We start from the raw sequence: 17976 nt of genomic DNA on the forward strand, positions 1-17976 counted from the left end.
TCGTTGTTTGTTACATGCTCGGTCCATGATATCTTCAGGATTCTTCTATACACCCACATTTCAAATGCTTCCAACTTTTTAGCAGTCGACGCGTTAAGTGTCCATGCTTCTATCCCATAAAGCAGAGTCGAGAAAATATAGCACCTTGCCAGCCTAACTCTCAAGTCCAATTTCAGTTCTCTTGCACAAAGTACCTTTCTCATTTTATTGAAGTTTGTACGTGCTTTCTCTATTCGAACTTTGATTTCTTTGGAGTAATCGTTTGTGTGATTAATTATTGTGCCAAGATAGTGGTAGTTTTCACTTGTTCTAAAACACTACCGTTAATTGTCAGGCTTTCACCATTATTTTGGGTTTTTGATATCCTCATAAATTTGGTTTTCTTGGTGTTTATTGATAATCAATATTCCTCTCCATACTCAACTATCTTGTTCATTAGCTTTTGGAGGTCTCGGAGGTTGTCTGTTATAATGATAGTATCGTCCGCATATCTAATGTTGTTAATTGGTGTTCCATTGACCTTGATTCCTGCTGTTTCTTCCTCAAGAGCTCTTTTCATAATTTCTTCAGAGTATGCATTGAATAGTAGTGGTGACAATACACACCCCTGTCGCACTCCTCTTTTAACTTCGAACTCTTCTGATTTGTGTTCATTAATGCGTACGTGTGCCTGCTGTTTATAATATAGATTTGTTATAATTCGAAGGTCATTGTGTTGTATTTGTTTTGTTTTGAGGATGTCCATTAGCTCTTTGGGGCGGACTTTGTCGAAAGCTTTGTTGTAGTCTATGAAACAGACGTACATATCTTGGTTCACATCCAAGCATCTCTGGATTAGTACGTTGAATGCAAATAGAGCTTCACGGGTACCTACGCCATTACGGAATCCAAATTGAGTTTCTTCAATATCCATATCAAGTGTTTTGTAAATGCGTTTATGAATGATCTTTAAAAACAATTTAAGTGTGTGAGACATCAGGCTTATGGTACGGTGGTCGGTGCATTCTCTAGCATTTTTCTTTTTTGGGAGACAAATGAATGTTGAGGTCAACCATTCGTTGCAGTTCGATTGTAGCAGCGGAAGCGAATAGTTCTCTGTGGTATCGAAGTGCTAATTAATAGAGTTGTTGTTGTTTTTACCAAAAAATGGAATTAAATTCAGATGGCAGAGGAAATCCACCTGACAGAGGAAGGATTGACGATGTTGCTAGTAATATGGATTATGAAGTTAATGAAAAACAAAAGCAGTTTGAGGAAATTATAAATATTGATATTAATACACAATCAAAACAGGTACCGATAACAAATTCAAAAAACTTTTTACCAGATTATCAGGTAAGCAATAAAACAAATATTAATATAGGCCAGTCCATAATGTCAGAGGTGAAAAATAAATACAGTCAAGGTGACCAAGGTCCTTATTTTGTTTTTATGCAGAATAAGGAAGGTAACATTGGCCGATTGCATCGCATAGCGACAGCACGATTAATTTTAGGTGCAGTACCTGCAATTAAAGATAATATTGTTAATATTAATATTATAGGAAAAAATAAAATTAAAATTGAATGTAACACATATAAAAGCGCTAATATTTTAGTGGAATGTAAAAAATTAATAGAAAGAAATTACGATTTATATATTCCAAATTTTTTTACTCAAAAGAGTGGGGTAATTAAAGGGGTAGACAAAAATATTTCAGAAAACGAATTAAAAGATATTATTGTTCCAAGATACGGCAATTTTAAAGTAATAAACGTTAAAAGAATAAAGCGAAAAGAAAATGATCAACTGGTGGAGACGGGTACGATAGTGGTGTCTTTCAGAGGCCAAATGATTCCAAAACAAGTAATCATTGAACGAATGATATACCAAGTGGAACCTTACGTTCCGAGAGTAATACAATGCCTTAATTGCATTAGATACGGACACGTTACGTCACAATGTCGAGGTAAGAAAAGATGCAGCAAGTGCGGACAGGAACATGATTCAGATGTATGCGATTTAACAGATCCCACTTGTATATTATGTTTCGGAAACCATTCAGCATTAGATCGAAACAAGTGCGCTGAGTTTGAAAAACAAAAGGGCATTAAATATATAATGGCAAATGAAAATTTACCTTTTGAAGAAGCAAAATTAAAATACAGCAGTAGCTATAGGACAGTCCTGAATTCAACAAACACAGGAAATAGGTACACAGTGACAACCAAAAGAAAATGGAGCGAAGGAGCTCAAAATAAATCAGTTTATCCTTATTCAAAAGAACACGAAAATATACTGGACACTGCAAGCGCCTCTGCTTACCCGTCGCTACCAATTATAAACAACCCATTATATCAAAATCAAACAAAAATAGTCCAACAAAACTCACTAACTAGTAAACAAATTACTGATAATATAGTAACAATATTTAAAAATTTCTTAGACAAAAACTTAATTCCAATAGCAAACAAACAAATTTTAGACGACATTAAAAGTAATATAGAAAAAGTTTTAAATGGCCCTAGTAAATAATAAGATTTTACAATGGAATTCACGATCAATAGTGAACAATAAAGGCCATTTTGAAAAGTACATTTTCGAAAATAAATTCTTAGCTATTCTTTTAAGTGAAACTTGGTTAAAACCGAATTCAAAGATAAGCTTTTCCCAATATAACATCTTCCGTGAAGATAGATCAGATGGTTATGCAGGAGTAGCGATATTATTAAGAAAAAATATCAATTTTCAGAACAATTTAAATTTTTATAAAATAAATAATGTCATGTGCGTTGCAGTACAGATTAAAATAAATAATAAAATCTTAAATTTATATTCCATTTATGCAAAACCCAAGTTATATGTGTCAAAAAACGAATGGGTTAAATTTTTTATTAGTTTACAAAAACCTTTTTTAATAGGGGGAGATTTCAACTGCCATAATAAAATGTGGGGCTGTGATGTCACCGATCAAGAAGGTCTTTATCTTTTTGAGGCTATGGAGGAATGTGGACTTAATTTCCTAAATGATGGGTCAGAAACATTAATTCGTAGACCTATGAATTTAAATAGATCTGCTATAGACTTAACAATTTGCTCTAGGGATATTTATTACAAATTTAATTGGCACACAGAAACTTTGAGTCTGGGTTCTGATCACTACCCAATAGTAATAGAATTTAACCATTATACTGATAATAACGTTACTAATAGTAATGATGTCATTGAAACTAATGATATATCTAGATCTAGAATTACATGGGATATTAAAAAGGCAGACTGGGCTTTCTTTACCTATCTCTTAAACAATGAAAAGAATAATAATATATCAGATGGTTCAGAGCAAGAATATTCCACATTTTGTGACTCAATCAATTTAGCTAGTAAATGCTCTATTCCAGAGAGGAAAAGGGGGCCCAATGCAAAATTTAATAAACCATGGTGGAATGATGATTGTAGGAACGCTATAAGACAACAAAAAGAAGCTTTTTTGCAGTTTAAAAGACTATCTAATTACGATAATTATTTAAAATACCAACAAGCAGAAGCTTATAAAAAAAGAATTATTTTAGGCAGCAAAAGAGCTTCTTGGAAAAACTTTTGTAATAGTTTAAATAAAAATACACCCATTAGCAAAATATGGAAGGAAATAAGAAAATTAAAAAACGTTTATAACCCTCCCAATAATCCGATAGTTGTAAATGAGTGGACAGATATATTTTTTAATAAAATTGCTAGACCTTGGGTTATAGAAGGAGAAATTAATCACAGGAACCCTACGGATAATAGACATGAAAATGACGAAGCAAACACAGACAACATATTTCTCACACAAGCATTTAGTCTGGAAGAATTAAAGAACTGCCTAAAAAGACATAATAATTCAGCTCCAGGATTAGATGGTATACACTATAGTATGTTGTATAATTTACCCATACATAAGAAAGTTCAACTACTAAATGTAATAAACAATATCTGGATGAGTATGGATATACCACGTGCATGGAAAGAGTACATTATAGTTCCAATTCTTAAGCCACACAAATCACCAAACTGTCCGGATTCGTATAGAGGCATTTCTCTATCATCATGTGTGTTAAAAACAATGGAAAGAATGATTAAATGTAGACTAGAATTCTGGTTAGAAAAAAATTCTAAAATACCTGCAACACAATTCGGCTTTAGAAAATCATGTTCTACGATGGAAAATTTAACGCACTTAATACTGGATATATATAACTCATTTTCCGTCAACAAGTCGGTATTTGCTACATTCATAGACATAGAAAATGCATATGACAATGTGAACCTACAACTTCTATACCACAAAATGAAAGAAATCGGACTGCCAGATATACTCTGCTGGAAACTTCATCAACTTTACATCAATAGAACTCTTTATCTTCAAATTAATAACAAACTAATAGGACCGAGAGTTTCAAACATCGGGTTACCTCAAGGGAGCATCTTAAGTCCAATATTATACACTATTTACACAGCTCATATAGGTCAAAGCATAATTACTAGCAAACAAGGTAAAATATTACAATTCGCAGATGATATATGCATATATGTAGATCAATTGGAAATAGAACAAGGCAGTAGTAAAATAAATACAGTATTTAAACATCTACAAGAAGACCTAGATCGAATAGCATTAAACATATCTACCAAAAAAACACAAGCTTGCATATTCTCCCGAAAACGAAACATTCCAGAAGTAGTGGAGTTGCAAAATGTCTCGTTTAAAGTTCAACCTAAAGTTAAATATTTGGGTATTATACTGGATAGGAAAATGATTTGGAAAGATCATATTGAGTACATCGTAGCAAGAGCTGACAAAGGGTACAATGCGTTACGAGCAGTAAACTATACAACCTGGGGAGCAGATCCCAACATAGCATTACTAATGTATAGATCATACATAAGATCAATATTAGATTACGGATGTTACTTTTACAATCAAGCCGCCAAAACCCATCTTCAAAAAATAGACATCCTTTCAAATAAATGCCTCAGATTATGTATAGGAGCTTTGATGAGTACTCCAATATCAAACCTAAGCGTAGAATGTAATGAACCACCACTATGGTTAAGAAGGAAAACTATGTGTGAAAAATTTATAACTAAAATGATAACTAAAGAGAGCATAATATGTAACAACTGCCACAAACTTTATATAAATGACCTAACCACTGAATACTGGAGGAAAAAGCCAACATTACTTCTTGCCGAAAGTTACAATAGAATAAGACAATTTAAAAATAAGCTATACACATCAACTCTGCCATCCATGTTTCAGATAAATCTAAACAATATACCAAACATACAACCAACCTACATGAGAGATTACTCGAAATTTCCAGTTTACTTAAGGAATGCCATGTTTAATGTGGATATAGAAACTTTATTTCCGGAACATTACCAAATTTATACCGATGCCTCAAAAATGAATTCGAGAGTGGCCGCTGCCGTGTGGGACCCTAGGACAAGGTATAAAGAGGGTATACGACTTAATGAAAATTTTACAACATTTTCAGCAGAACTTATTGCAATACTGAGAGCAATGCAGTATATAAGCAGTATAAACAATAACGAAGAGAAATTTCTAATCCTTACAGACAGCAAAAGTGCTTTACTTAAACTGGAAAGTTTGAAGGACATATCAAACTACATATATATTGACATTATTAAAGCATATATCGCACTTAGGGCTAAGGGCAAACAAATATCATTTTGTTGGGTAAAAGCTCACTCTAATCTTAAACACAATGAAATAGTAGATACTCTAGCTAAGAAGGCCACCGAACAAGAAAATGAAAGTAAATATAAATTAACATTAAATGATGTTTACGCTAATATTACCAGCAATAAAACCAAAACCTGGCAACAATGGTATAACAACTCAACTAAAGGGCTATTCTACAAAAACATACAATTAAATATTCCAGCTAAATCATGGTTTAATCATTACCACAGCGAAAAAATCGTTGTTTCATACATATGCAGACTTAGATTTGGACACTGCCTAGTTCCAGAACACAAATTTAAAATAGGTCTTAGTGATAGTGATCTTTGTGAATGTGGTGAGTTAGGATCTGCAGAACACATGATACTAAACTGTAGACTAAAGATAATAGAAATAAATCAATTCATGAATCAAGTATATAGAGAAACCAATATTACAAGACCTTTTAATCTAAAAACAATATTATCTAGTTTAGACGAACGTGTATATGAGATCCTAATTAAACACATACTTAATATAAAATTAAAATTGTGAACTATTAATACCTGTGTTTATCCCATTTGTTTACCTATCTTTCCGTGGTCTAGTCTTGTGTTTGTGCATTGCTCTGAAAGACCCCTGAGCAGAAGTACTCCTTGTTGACATTCCTTATAATGTAATTTAAAAAAAAAAAAAAAAAAAAAAAAAAATGGATAAATGAATAAATAAATAAATAAATAAAAAAAAAAAAATTAAAAGAAAAAAAAAAAAAGAAAATAAAAAAAAAATAAAAATAAAAAAAAAAAAAAAGAAAATAATAAAAAACACACAATAAAGAATAATGTTGAATAATACTAGAATATATTTTATGATATAGATATATCTATATAAATGTGTAATATTGTATGATTGTAGCTGAAGATTAAATTATCCATTTATTGTTATAGAATCTAGGTATATCTTTAAAATACAAAATCTTATTTTAATAACAATATGTGACATAAATATCTGTAGAGCAAAAATAAGTTCGGCTAATGGATTAAGTCCACAGTCAGGAAATTCGATGACACACACACAACCATTCGTTGGGTATGTCACCCGATTGATAAATTTTATTAAAAAGGTTTAAGAGGACATCAATGTACTCATTTTCTATTATTTTAAGGATATCAATAGGCAGTTGATCTGGCCCCGGGCTTTTTCCGTTTCTGGTGTTCTTTAGTGCATACATTATTTCTTCCTTTGTAATTTCTGCACTTGTTTGTCTGTCCTCAAAAGACAAGTCTTGTGGGTTTCCTCTTTCGTCGTCGAATAGCTCTTCCATATACTCTTCCCATCGTTTTAGATTTTCGTCAGTCGTTATCATAGTATTTCCATTTTTTTCTAAAAGAGTTGTATTGTGGTTTCTTTTTTGCAGTCCTGCCATTTCTTTACTCTACCTCTACTTCATTTCTCTACCTTTTTATGTATACTGAATAGGTCGTATTTGTTCTGAAGATCCTCTATCTCTTTACATTTTTCCTCATAGTAAGTTTGTTTTGTCTCTCTTATCTTTTTTCTGATTTCGTTGTTATTGATTTTGTAATTGTGACTGTCTTTGTTATTGGCTTGTCTTTGTTGTTCCATCATGCCGAGTATCTCGTCGGTCATCCAATTGTCTTTCTTTCGTGTCGGTTCTTTTAATATCTCTTTGCATGGAGCGAGGAGGCAGTTTTTTAGTGTTTCCCATTGTTCGTTTATCTCGTAAGGGTTAGTATCTAATTTATCAATGTTTTCGTATATTTTCTGTTGAAGTTTGATTTTTATATCAACTTCTTTCAGTTTTCTAACATCTAATTTTGGAGTTCTTTGTGGTTTTCTTATACGTTTAAGCTTAAGCGTGACATTAGCGATTAGTGGGTTATGGTCTGATGCGACATCTGCTCCTGGATATGTTTTAACTGATTTGATGGTGTTACGATATCTCTCTTTAATCATTATATAGTCGATTTGGTTTCTTACAACTTTTTCCGGTTTATCTGCTGGTGAGCGCCATATATATAACCGTCTCATTGGTAATTTAAAGAACGTGTTTGTGATTATTAGACTTTGTTCTTGGCAGAATTGTATTAGACGATCGCCTCTATCGTTACGTTCCCCTAGTCCTTGGTCTCCCATTACTGTTCCAGCTCTTCCTTTGCCGACTTTTGCATTGAAATCGCCCATAACTACCGTGATTTCCCTGTTCTTTGTCATTTTCAGTGCATCTTCAATTTGTTGGTAGAATATTTCTACTTCATCTTCTGTTGCATCCGTCGTTGGCGCATATACCTGGATCAGATTTAGTTTTGTGTGTGATGTCCTTATTTGTAGTAGCATCACTCTTTTTGAGATTGGGACAAAGCCCTCTATTGACTTGTTGACCTCTGTATCGACAATAATTGCTACTCCACGTCTATGTTGGTTATCAGTGTTTCCCGAATAATATAAGGTACCGGTTTTTGTTGAAGGATATCCTGAGTTAGGCCACCATGTTTCGCTTACTCCTAATATATTTATATTCAGTCTTCCCATTTCCTGAAGGATGTTATGCATTTTACCAGGTTGATACATGTTTTGATACACATTTTGACGTTCCACGTACCTATTTTTGTTTTTGATAATTTTAGTTTGTCTTGTTTCGAAGTTTGACAAGGGTTTCGCCGGTTAACGACCTGGGAGTCCTTGTCTGTTCCTCCCCTGCCGGATCTTGGGCTCCGATTCCCATGATTAGTTTCTTTTTTTCCTTTAGTACTCATTGCCATGATAATTGTACTAGAGATATCCAATTGGATCTTTAATGCAGTGGTTTCTCCTTGCCTTCTGCATCCTTATGCCGTTGACCATTTACTTGATTCATTCGCCTTTGGTGCAAATTTCTTAGCACTAGGACAAAAGAGTGCCCTTCCACTTACCAACTCATCCACCCGAAGCCGTTGGCCAGTAAGTGTGGGATTGCTTATACCGGCAATCGCTCGGTGGAATTTTCGCCATATCTGGCTACCCTCACTTAGTTTAGCCTGCAGACCAATGCAGTTGCCCGGGGTGTGGCACGTGGAGCCATAAGTGAGAGTTAGCTGTCTTATGAGGACCAGTTATCAAGAACCATCTCCCGTCTATGACGCTCGATGTGGTCGTTCCGATAAAAGGTGCTACCTCTATAACACAACTCTACACCCCAAATTATATATAAGATACCTTAAAATAAGGTTCAAGGGGTCGTCCAGGTGAAAAATTATTCAAATTATTTAAACAATTTCTTTTTAACAAATTATAACAATAAATTTTTTTCGGTCCAGACAATTTTTTTTTAATTTTTTGGACCATTCTGAACAAAATAGGTTTCCTGTAATTTTTCTGTAAACTTGATTGTTTTCGAGTTATAAACAATTTAAAACTGATAAAAACGCAAAATTACGATTTTCAAGACTTAAAAAAAAACAAAACTGAAAAATATTATTTTTAAATTCAGCAAGAACCTAAATTCAAGTTCAAACCTTGCTAAGGACCTAAATTTAGGTCCTTGCTGAATCCAAAAATATTTTTTAATTGTGTTTGTGAGTCTGTTTTTTTTTTTATTTAAATTAATGTAGTTCGGCTGCAATGACCATTGGCACAAACAATATTGTGTACAATAATTACAATAAGCACATGTAAATAATTGCTACAGTTAATCTATAAGCTTAGAACCTATGACTAAATAATATAATATAAGTAAAGTACATGGAATACAAGGGGTCATATTCTGTTGAACAACTGAATGTCTTTTAAGAAACAAATTAGGTTAAAGACTTGATCGGGTGAGTCTAAAACGTCTTTGATATTAGACTTAACTTTATGTTGCACTCTGTGTTTTGCGTACCGGAGACACTCGATCAGGATGTGTTTCACAGTAAGTTAATACACTTGAGCAGATTTGGCAATTGGGCATCGGCTCGAACTTCGTTAAGTATTCATGTGTGAATCGGGTATGTCCTATTCTTAATCTTCGTATGACAGCTTTTTCGTTTCTAGAGATTGTTGGAAGTTCAAATTTTTCAACAGTCTACCGGATCAAATCTCATGTAATGCACTCTTTATTGTGTTCCAGTGGGTTTGCCAGGTATGATACTGTTGTGGCTTGAAAATTTGCTTTAGGTCATTATGGATTTGAATATGTTGGACTTTTGAGGATTGACTGTTTACACAAGAAGCTTACTTGGCTGTTTGGTCATGACAATGATCGTGACATTTACACCTTGAAAAGCGAGTGCACTGTAAGTCCTATGGATTTCTTGAACTAAGGGATGCTGAGAGTATAGACTTTTTATCGATTGTAGTGACGACGGGGAGTCTGTGCATATTGCTTGGTTTTTATCATCTGTTTTTAGCTTTTTAAAAGCTTCTGGTATCGCATAAAATTCTCCAGTGTATACGCTGCATAAATTCGGTAAAATAAAAAAGATGATTTTATTATTTCATCATATGTGGTAACGGTACATCTAACGCCTGCTTCGCTTTTGGAGGCATGTGTATACAGAATTTTTTGGAATTGGTTCTTGCTTATGATTTCTTTGAAGTGTTGCCTTATGAGAAGGCTTGAGGTTTCATGTTTACTGTATTCTAATAGAGAAGTGATTTAATGTGGAATTGGTCTATTCCAAGGCGGAGTATCCGGGAATGGGAAGGGATGTGTTTTAGTAAGGTCGATGGTTTTTCTTAGAGTTAATTTCTGGATGTCTATTATTGATTGGATCTTTTGCGGGCTCTCCGGAGGTGATGTTGAATTAATTAAATGGTAGACTGGATTGGATGGGTTTGCGGATACCGAAGCAAAGTAAGATTGAAGAAGATACTCTCGTCGAATCCAGAGAGGTGGTTCATTAGCCTCGCAGTAAAGGCTGTCTATGGGACTAGATTTGAAATCTCCTAAGCAAAGACGAATAGAAGTGTTATGCACAGAGTTCAGTAGCTTTAAGTCAGATTTTGATGCAGACATGTATATGAAGCTGCCGTAGTCCAGTTTTGAGCGGATTAATGCTCTATATATATTAAGTAAGATAGTTTCGTCCGCACCCCATGTGTACTTTGATAGTGCCTTGATGATATTGAGTCTCTTCATTGCATTGCCCTTTAATACACTAATATGCTGTTTCCAAGTTAGCCTACTGTCAAACGTTAAATCAAGTATTTTGTGGTAAGTAACTAGTTGCAATGGAGTTTCATTAAGGGCGATAGTTGGACTTTGGCTGCAGGGTCTTCTGCTAGACCGTATTAGTTTTGATTTAGTCGTTGAAAGAGCTAATCCGGTTTTATTGGACCATTCGCTAAGTTGATTTACAGCGGTTTGGAGCACGTTGCATGTGGCAATTACACTTTTTCCTTGACAATATAAAATAAGGTCATCTGCGTATATTAAATGCTTGACTGGTGGACAAATACTGGAACAAATATCATTTATTGCAAGAAATTTCGCCATTTGTTTTTACTTTGAACGTTCTTTGTTGTAAAAAGTTTTTTATAAAGGAGTAAATATTTCCTGTTATCTTGTATTGACGAAGCTTTTCAAGAATGGCTTGGCGCGAGATAGTATCGAAAGCTCATTCTATATCAAAGACAGTATCGATCAGATCTTGTTTGTTTGAAATAGCGTAAGCTATTTGTGTTTGTAATAGCACTAAATTGTCAAGGGTTGAACGGTGACGTCTAAAACCGGATTGCGCTGTGTCAATTATTGCATATTTTTCAAAAAGCCATGTTAATCTTAAACTACATAATCATTTTCTCAAACAGTTTACATAATGAACGGGTTAGAGAGATAGGTATGTCTGATTTTGTTAGGTTTGAAGGTAGATCAGATTTTTTTATTGGTATAATAATTGATTCACGCCACAGTTTGGGTAATTGCTGAGTATGCCATATCTTGTTATAAAGATTCAGCAGTATTGCGAGACTGGAATGAGATAAATTTTGTATAAATGAGATAAATGAATTTGTATATTCTGGTCATTTGGACTTTTAATCTGTTCGACTTCAGACCTGAATTTTCATGCAAAACTTTCAGCCATAATTTGAGCATTTGTTTGGTTATTTGTTATAACTTTTTCATTCAGTGATATAGCTGGAATTTTTGGAGGAGTTTTATTGTAACATTTTTTTATATAATTAAAATATTAATTATTTTTATTTCTTTTACCCCCGTGATGATACGCTCATGTTCGGTTTACCATCTTCAAAATTTTATTGAATGCACGAAATTTCCCTGCGTCCGAAAGGTCGTCTTATCATCCTTTCCGTCTTAGTCCGGAGTATGAAAGGAATTAATGCTTTTCGGTGAAGGCGGGTCCTTTATGATAGATTTGTTAATATTCCGAAGGCTCGTATAGTAATTTTTCTGTAAAGACCCAATCTAGAAGATTTATATTTTATCACGTCCAATTACTATTACCTTTAATTATCTCGAACTTTCCGATGTCGTTAGAATTTTATCTTTTAAGAAATGGATACTGTCCCATGATTTCTGAGTGGGAGATATCCCTTCTTCTTTTTTGGGGGTAGTTTGGTAAAATTTGAGAGAAACCAAGTTACTTCTGAGTGGGCACTCGTTAAGAAAAGAGTTATTTCTCGTGAGACGCTTCGCTTATATTATCGTATCTGCTACCCTACCGTATCTGTGCATTTTCTTTATAAGTGTGTATACACTTGTTTATTTGAGTTTTTTTATCTTATACTATATTACATTAAATATAGTCATAAAGTACCTTTAATGTTAAATAAATTCAGTGTTTAATACAAGTATGGTATTAACTTCAGTGAATTAATGCAGCAGTCGTCAGGAATTACTGTAAGTTACCATAATCTTAGTATCTCCACTTATCTGGGCGAGTAATATAGTATGGTATCATATTATCTGCAATAATCTGGGCAAATTAAAGTTCATTCATGTCTTCACCTGTAGTTGAGAGTAGCTACTGAATTTTGCATTCAATTTAAAGAACATTCTATATTTTTTTGTTACGAACCAAATTCCATCAGCTACTAAGAAATTTCAATAAGTAATAATTATGAACATATCATTAAATAATAGTGCGAGATAGCTAATCGATTTAACCAAGTGCGGTTTGGTTAAATTTTGATCTTTCCATTTCAGTAACCTTTTTGTATTTTTGTAAATTTAGATTTGGTTAGTTTTTGTTATCTTTTGTGTTTGTTATAATTTTTATTCATTTTTTTAGCTGTAATACCTCGAGATACGCCAAAACTTTATTTGTGCATGATTGTATTATATATCTTTGTAAAGGTATTTTCTAATTATATTACTGCTTATTTTTATATGTATACCCCCATTTCATAGTTGATGGTGTATTTTTATCTTGTGTGTACATTCATCTACCGATATCATTTTGTCGTTGAATATATTGTTTTTGTTTTATGAATGAATTTTATTTGTCGACTCCTAACAAGTTTCCTGATATAACCATAGCTCTGAATATTTACTTATTATATTAAATTATTATTATACTTTCGACCAGAAGAAAGATCAGGCTGATTAAGTTTCGTAGGTAAGTAGGTATAATACCTAATATACTTATTATTTGTTTATGCAGAGTGTTAATCAAATTTATTTAATAATTAACTGTTGACATCTTTTCTTGGGTTTGATCTCTGAACCTAAATATCTTTCCATATCTCTTTTCTTTTCTAAGGTTTCTTAATTTTCTCCTTAAACCCCTAAAAATTAGGTGGCGTCCTGTTCTTATCTTATCTAATCTGTGATAATTTAACCCATCTATCTTTTTGTTTATTTCTGTATCTTTTTAATATCTCCTATCCTTTCTTTACTTATTTCGTCCGTTGGACCCATTCCCGATTTCAAAAGCTAGTTTCGAACCCACGACTCGCTCTCCACCAACCATCTGGCTGCCGTCCGCAGTGTCTCCATTGGTGACCTTTCTAGCACCATCCAAAAAAGGTTTCCGAGGTTACATTATAACCTTTCATTTGTCTTATTTTTATCCAAACTTGAGATGGTGGAGTATCACTAGTAATTGTAGAAATAAAATTTTGCCTTTTGAAAGGAATCTTTTGAAAGGAATCTTTTTTGCTTTTTTTTAGGACATATTTCGCTTTGGCTCTTAGCTTTTTGAAATAGGTCAGGTTTTCTTAAGTTCTTCTCTTTCGATATCTGTTGAGGACCATTTTGCATTGACGTACAGTTAGTTCACATTCTGAATTCCACCATTGTACTGCTTTTTTAGAGGGGCATATTGTTATTTTTTTACATGTTTTTCTGCATACATAATAATGCAGTTATTAAAGAGAGTTATTGCCTCATCTATATCTTCAGATTGTTGAAATAATAAAATATGATCTTCGGCGCTAGTTTGAAAATTATTCCAGTCCGCTTTAGCGATATTCCATTTAGTAATAGTGCAAATATTTTTATTGCTATTTGTTATGACTATTGGGAAGTGGTTACTATCATATAAGCTATCTAAAGTATACCATGAGAGTGAATCGGTAGACTTGGGATCACATATGCTTAGATCGATAGAAGAGTAAGTTCCTGAGGCGATGTTAAAATATATACTGGCTCCACTATCCATCAGACAAGTATTATTGCAACTCAATACGGTCTCTACGGTTTTTCCTCTACCAAATGTTTTCTTTGAGCCCCACATAGTATTATGGGCGGTAAAGTCCCCAACTAGTATAAAATGACTGGGAAGTTGGCGAATTAAGTCATCTAACTCGGTTTCTGTTAAGTTGTAATTAAGTGGAATATATGTACTGTATATGGTTATTTGGTCAGGATACCAGACAGTTATTTCTAGGGCCTCCAAATTGGTAGTTAGGATATATTGTATAGAAAATAAATCATTAGACACGAAGATAGATGTTTCTCCACTTGCTTTTGTAAACGTAGTCCGAAGACAACGGTAAACTTCAAAATTTTTAAGTTCACGTCTATGTGTTTCCTTGAAATTGGTTTCTTGAAGGCAGATGATATCTGCTTTTGTATTATTAATTAATTGTTGTAAGCGTTCTAAGCGAGGGTAGAACCCATTGCAGTTCCACTGCACTAACGTGAAAGTAAAATTTTTTAACATTGAGAACGTTGAGAGATCAGAGAAGAGTCGGTTAGATAATCTTCATCATTATTTGTAGATTGCGATGTTGTGCTTCCAATTTATGAATTGTCTATATTAAGTTGCTGTTTAGTTTTCTTAGAACCTCTTGTAAATCTATTCTTGATTGTTTTATCTTCCAGTGAAGGGTATATTCTATACATGTCGTCGAGTAGTGATCGAACATTTTGAGTGAACTGCTGTGCTTCTTGCAGCGGGTTATTACTGTCGAATGATTTTCCAGAAAGGCAAGAAAATTTTCAACCGGTAAGGAGAATAAGTTTGGATTTTCTTGATAAAGATTATTGATTGTGAGAACAGAGGAGGCGGTTAATTTAGACTGATCGGGTGCGACTTTCTTGGATTTTTTAGTTTTATGCTTTTTAGGCACGTGTAGAACACCGGGGGATTTTATCTTCTCCTCCTGACGTGTTGCTCACTGCCTGTTGGGGCAGTACCTTCGATCTGGTTCTAATTATATCTATTAATTAATTAAAATGTGTTACCTTACATTTGGCGATCACACTTCCCGTATTACACTTTAAAAAACATCTTACTACTTGAGAAACTTTATTTTGCGTTAATTGAACAGCACGTTTGCATCGGGTGAAGGCATTTTTATGTCTTTGATGGGTAAGTTAGTAGATGTGTTTGTTTCTTGGGAGGTAGAATCGCTGAGGAAAGAACGAGTTCGTTTCTGACCAGTGGTAGGAGGAAGAAATTCATTGTTTGCGGCAATAGAAGTAGTGGTGCCATATTGTTTGATATTGGGGTAGCAGCGATGGGTTTAGCTGGGGACGTTTCTTCATTTGAGAGAGGATTGCTAGGGGGATTTTGACAGTTATTTGCAGTATGTCCATGTTTTTTGAATAGAAAACATGCCATTTTGTCAGTAGAGAGAAATATTCTGTACGAATTATTGTCGAATGGAATTATTCTTGAAATTTGAAGTTCGAGGTTATCTGTAGTTGGAGTAACGTATACCTGTCTTCTGAAGCTCATAATATACGTAAATTCATCACCGGGGATTGCAGCTTTAATATGTCACACTGGTGAAGCAAATTGAAAACCTAGATCTTGAAGATGATTTTCTATAATTTCATGAGGTATTGATGGACAAGCGTTGGAGATTATTAGTCTTTTGGCTGGGGTTACCAGTCTTCTTACGGGTAGTTCTACAGAGTTGATTGTAATCGTAGGATATTCTGTTAAAATATGTTCGACGAGTTCAGAATTTGTTAAGTAGATGCATATCCGATTATTGGAAATTCTTGAGGCAAAGCATATGTTTTTGGGGCTAACAATATTATCTATGGCTTTGACGTAGTCGAGTAGTATTAAGTTTGGTTCAGCATGTATTAATATGGCTTGATCTTTTTTGGGATATTTCGGTTTGGGTTTTAACATAGTAGCAGTTGCATATGAATTTGGATTATATATATTGTTTCCAGACATGGTGTTACTAACTGTAGGAGAACATTGATTTAAGTTGTTACTCATGTAGTCAAAAGTAACTATTTGTGATTTTATTGTATTCAAGTTTCGACTGATAGGCAGAAATTGTAACACATATCTGTATTACTGGTTGCCTGTCTAAAACTTTGCCGAGCCAGTCCTTGATAGAACTAACTTATGTAAAATATGGCAAAAAATTACATCACAGCTGAATGTTTTGGCTAGAAAAGTATTAATAAACAATTTTTTACTGAATAATATTGCAGCTCTTGTCGTTGAAAACTCTACACAACAATTACTAATCACTTTTTGATGGTAAAATACTTTTAAAAACTGATATTTACTGTGAATTTTTGCACTGATTCACAGAGCGGTATGTACTCGTTTGAATCAATTTGACAGTTCCTTTTTGAGTCTTGCAAATCGCAATTTTGCGTTTTTTTTTAGTTTTAAACTATTTATAACTCAAAAACGATTAAGTTTACAGAAAAATTACAATAGACCTATTATGTTCAGAATGGTCCAAAAAATTTTAAAATAGGTTTGTCCGGGCCGAAAAAATTTATTATTACAATTTGTTAAAAAAAAAAATGTTTAAAAAATTTGAACTTTTCGCTTGGGCGATCTCTTAAATCTTATTTTGAGGTACCTCGTGAAAGTGAATATGCAAAAAAATCTCATGGGAATATTTTCCTTAACAAATCCGAGCCTTGTCTAAAAGCGATTCATTGATATCGGGTAGACGTATTTATCGATAAAGACATTAAGCTCCCAGTTTTTGTGACAACCAAAATATTTAAATTTCGTCGTGTGTAACAATATTTACATATTGTAGTAAAATAGTGATAAAATTAAAAAATATTCTCCCCTAATGGGGGAGAATATCAATAAGACGCCAATACGCGAACTAAATACTTCTGAAGTTGTTAGTGTTAGTGAACAAGATATTGATACAGGGATTAACACAACTCTATTTTTTCTCCTATTACAAGAGAAGTAAAACTTTTTAATATTAATTCTAATAATTACGACTTTTAAAATTGTTGTGTTTATGTAGAAATAGACCAATGATCAGAATATAGGCCGATTTCATAAAATGGTGTGGAAGATATTTTACATAAAAAATTTAATATTAACAATATTAAGAAAGTTAAAAGTATAGGAACAAACCGAGGTAAAGTATTCCTCAAATCTATTTGGGATACAAATAATTCAGTCAATAATAGTCATTTAAAGGACAATAATCTAAAGGCGTATTTTCCCAATCACCTCATAGAAATCAAACGGCTGCTACGTGCTGTCGATACTCAATATATAACGTTGAGTATTTGAAAAATATACGACCTCTAGATCACAAATTATTGATATTAAAAGAATACACAGTAAAATAGAAAAGGATATAAATACAGAATATGTACCTAGGCGTAAGTTATAATTACATTTGAAGGCAATAGTTTACCAAATTATGTTGTGATTAATTATGTATATTTTCTTTGTGTATACTTTCTTTCAATTATGTAAGTTGAAAAATTATTCGGTAAAGTTACACAATGTTATAAATGCCTCAAGTTTAGACACATTTCTAGACAATGTAAAGTTACACAAGAATAATGCATACGGTGTGCATAAATTACAACACATTGATACACATACATGTGATGAAAAAAATGTATTGCATGCACTGTAAAA

General features: G+C 33.3%; 1 protein-coding gene across 1 annotated transcript; it reads left to right on the top strand.

Moving 5' to 3' along the window:
* The first annotated feature begins 1146 nt into the window (after nucleotides 1-1146).
* LOC140435838 (uncharacterized) lies at nucleotides 1147-6262 on the top strand. Its single transcript, XM_072524554.1, has 4 exons — nucleotides 1147-1335; nucleotides 1663-2377; nucleotides 2901-3434; nucleotides 3675-6262. The coding sequence occupies exons 1-4, from the start codon at nucleotides 1147-1149 to the stop codon at nucleotides 6260-6262; spliced, it is 4026 nt and encodes a 1341-aa protein (XP_072380655.1).
* Nucleotides 6263-17976: the final 11714 nt, after the last annotated feature.

The sequence above is a fragment of the Diabrotica undecimpunctata genome, chromosome 3 (assembly GCF_040954645.1).
Source record: "Diabrotica undecimpunctata isolate CICGRU chromosome 3, icDiaUnde3, whole genome shotgun sequence".
NCBI classification, from domain to species: domain Eukaryota; kingdom Metazoa; phylum Arthropoda; class Insecta; order Coleoptera; family Chrysomelidae; genus Diabrotica; species Diabrotica undecimpunctata.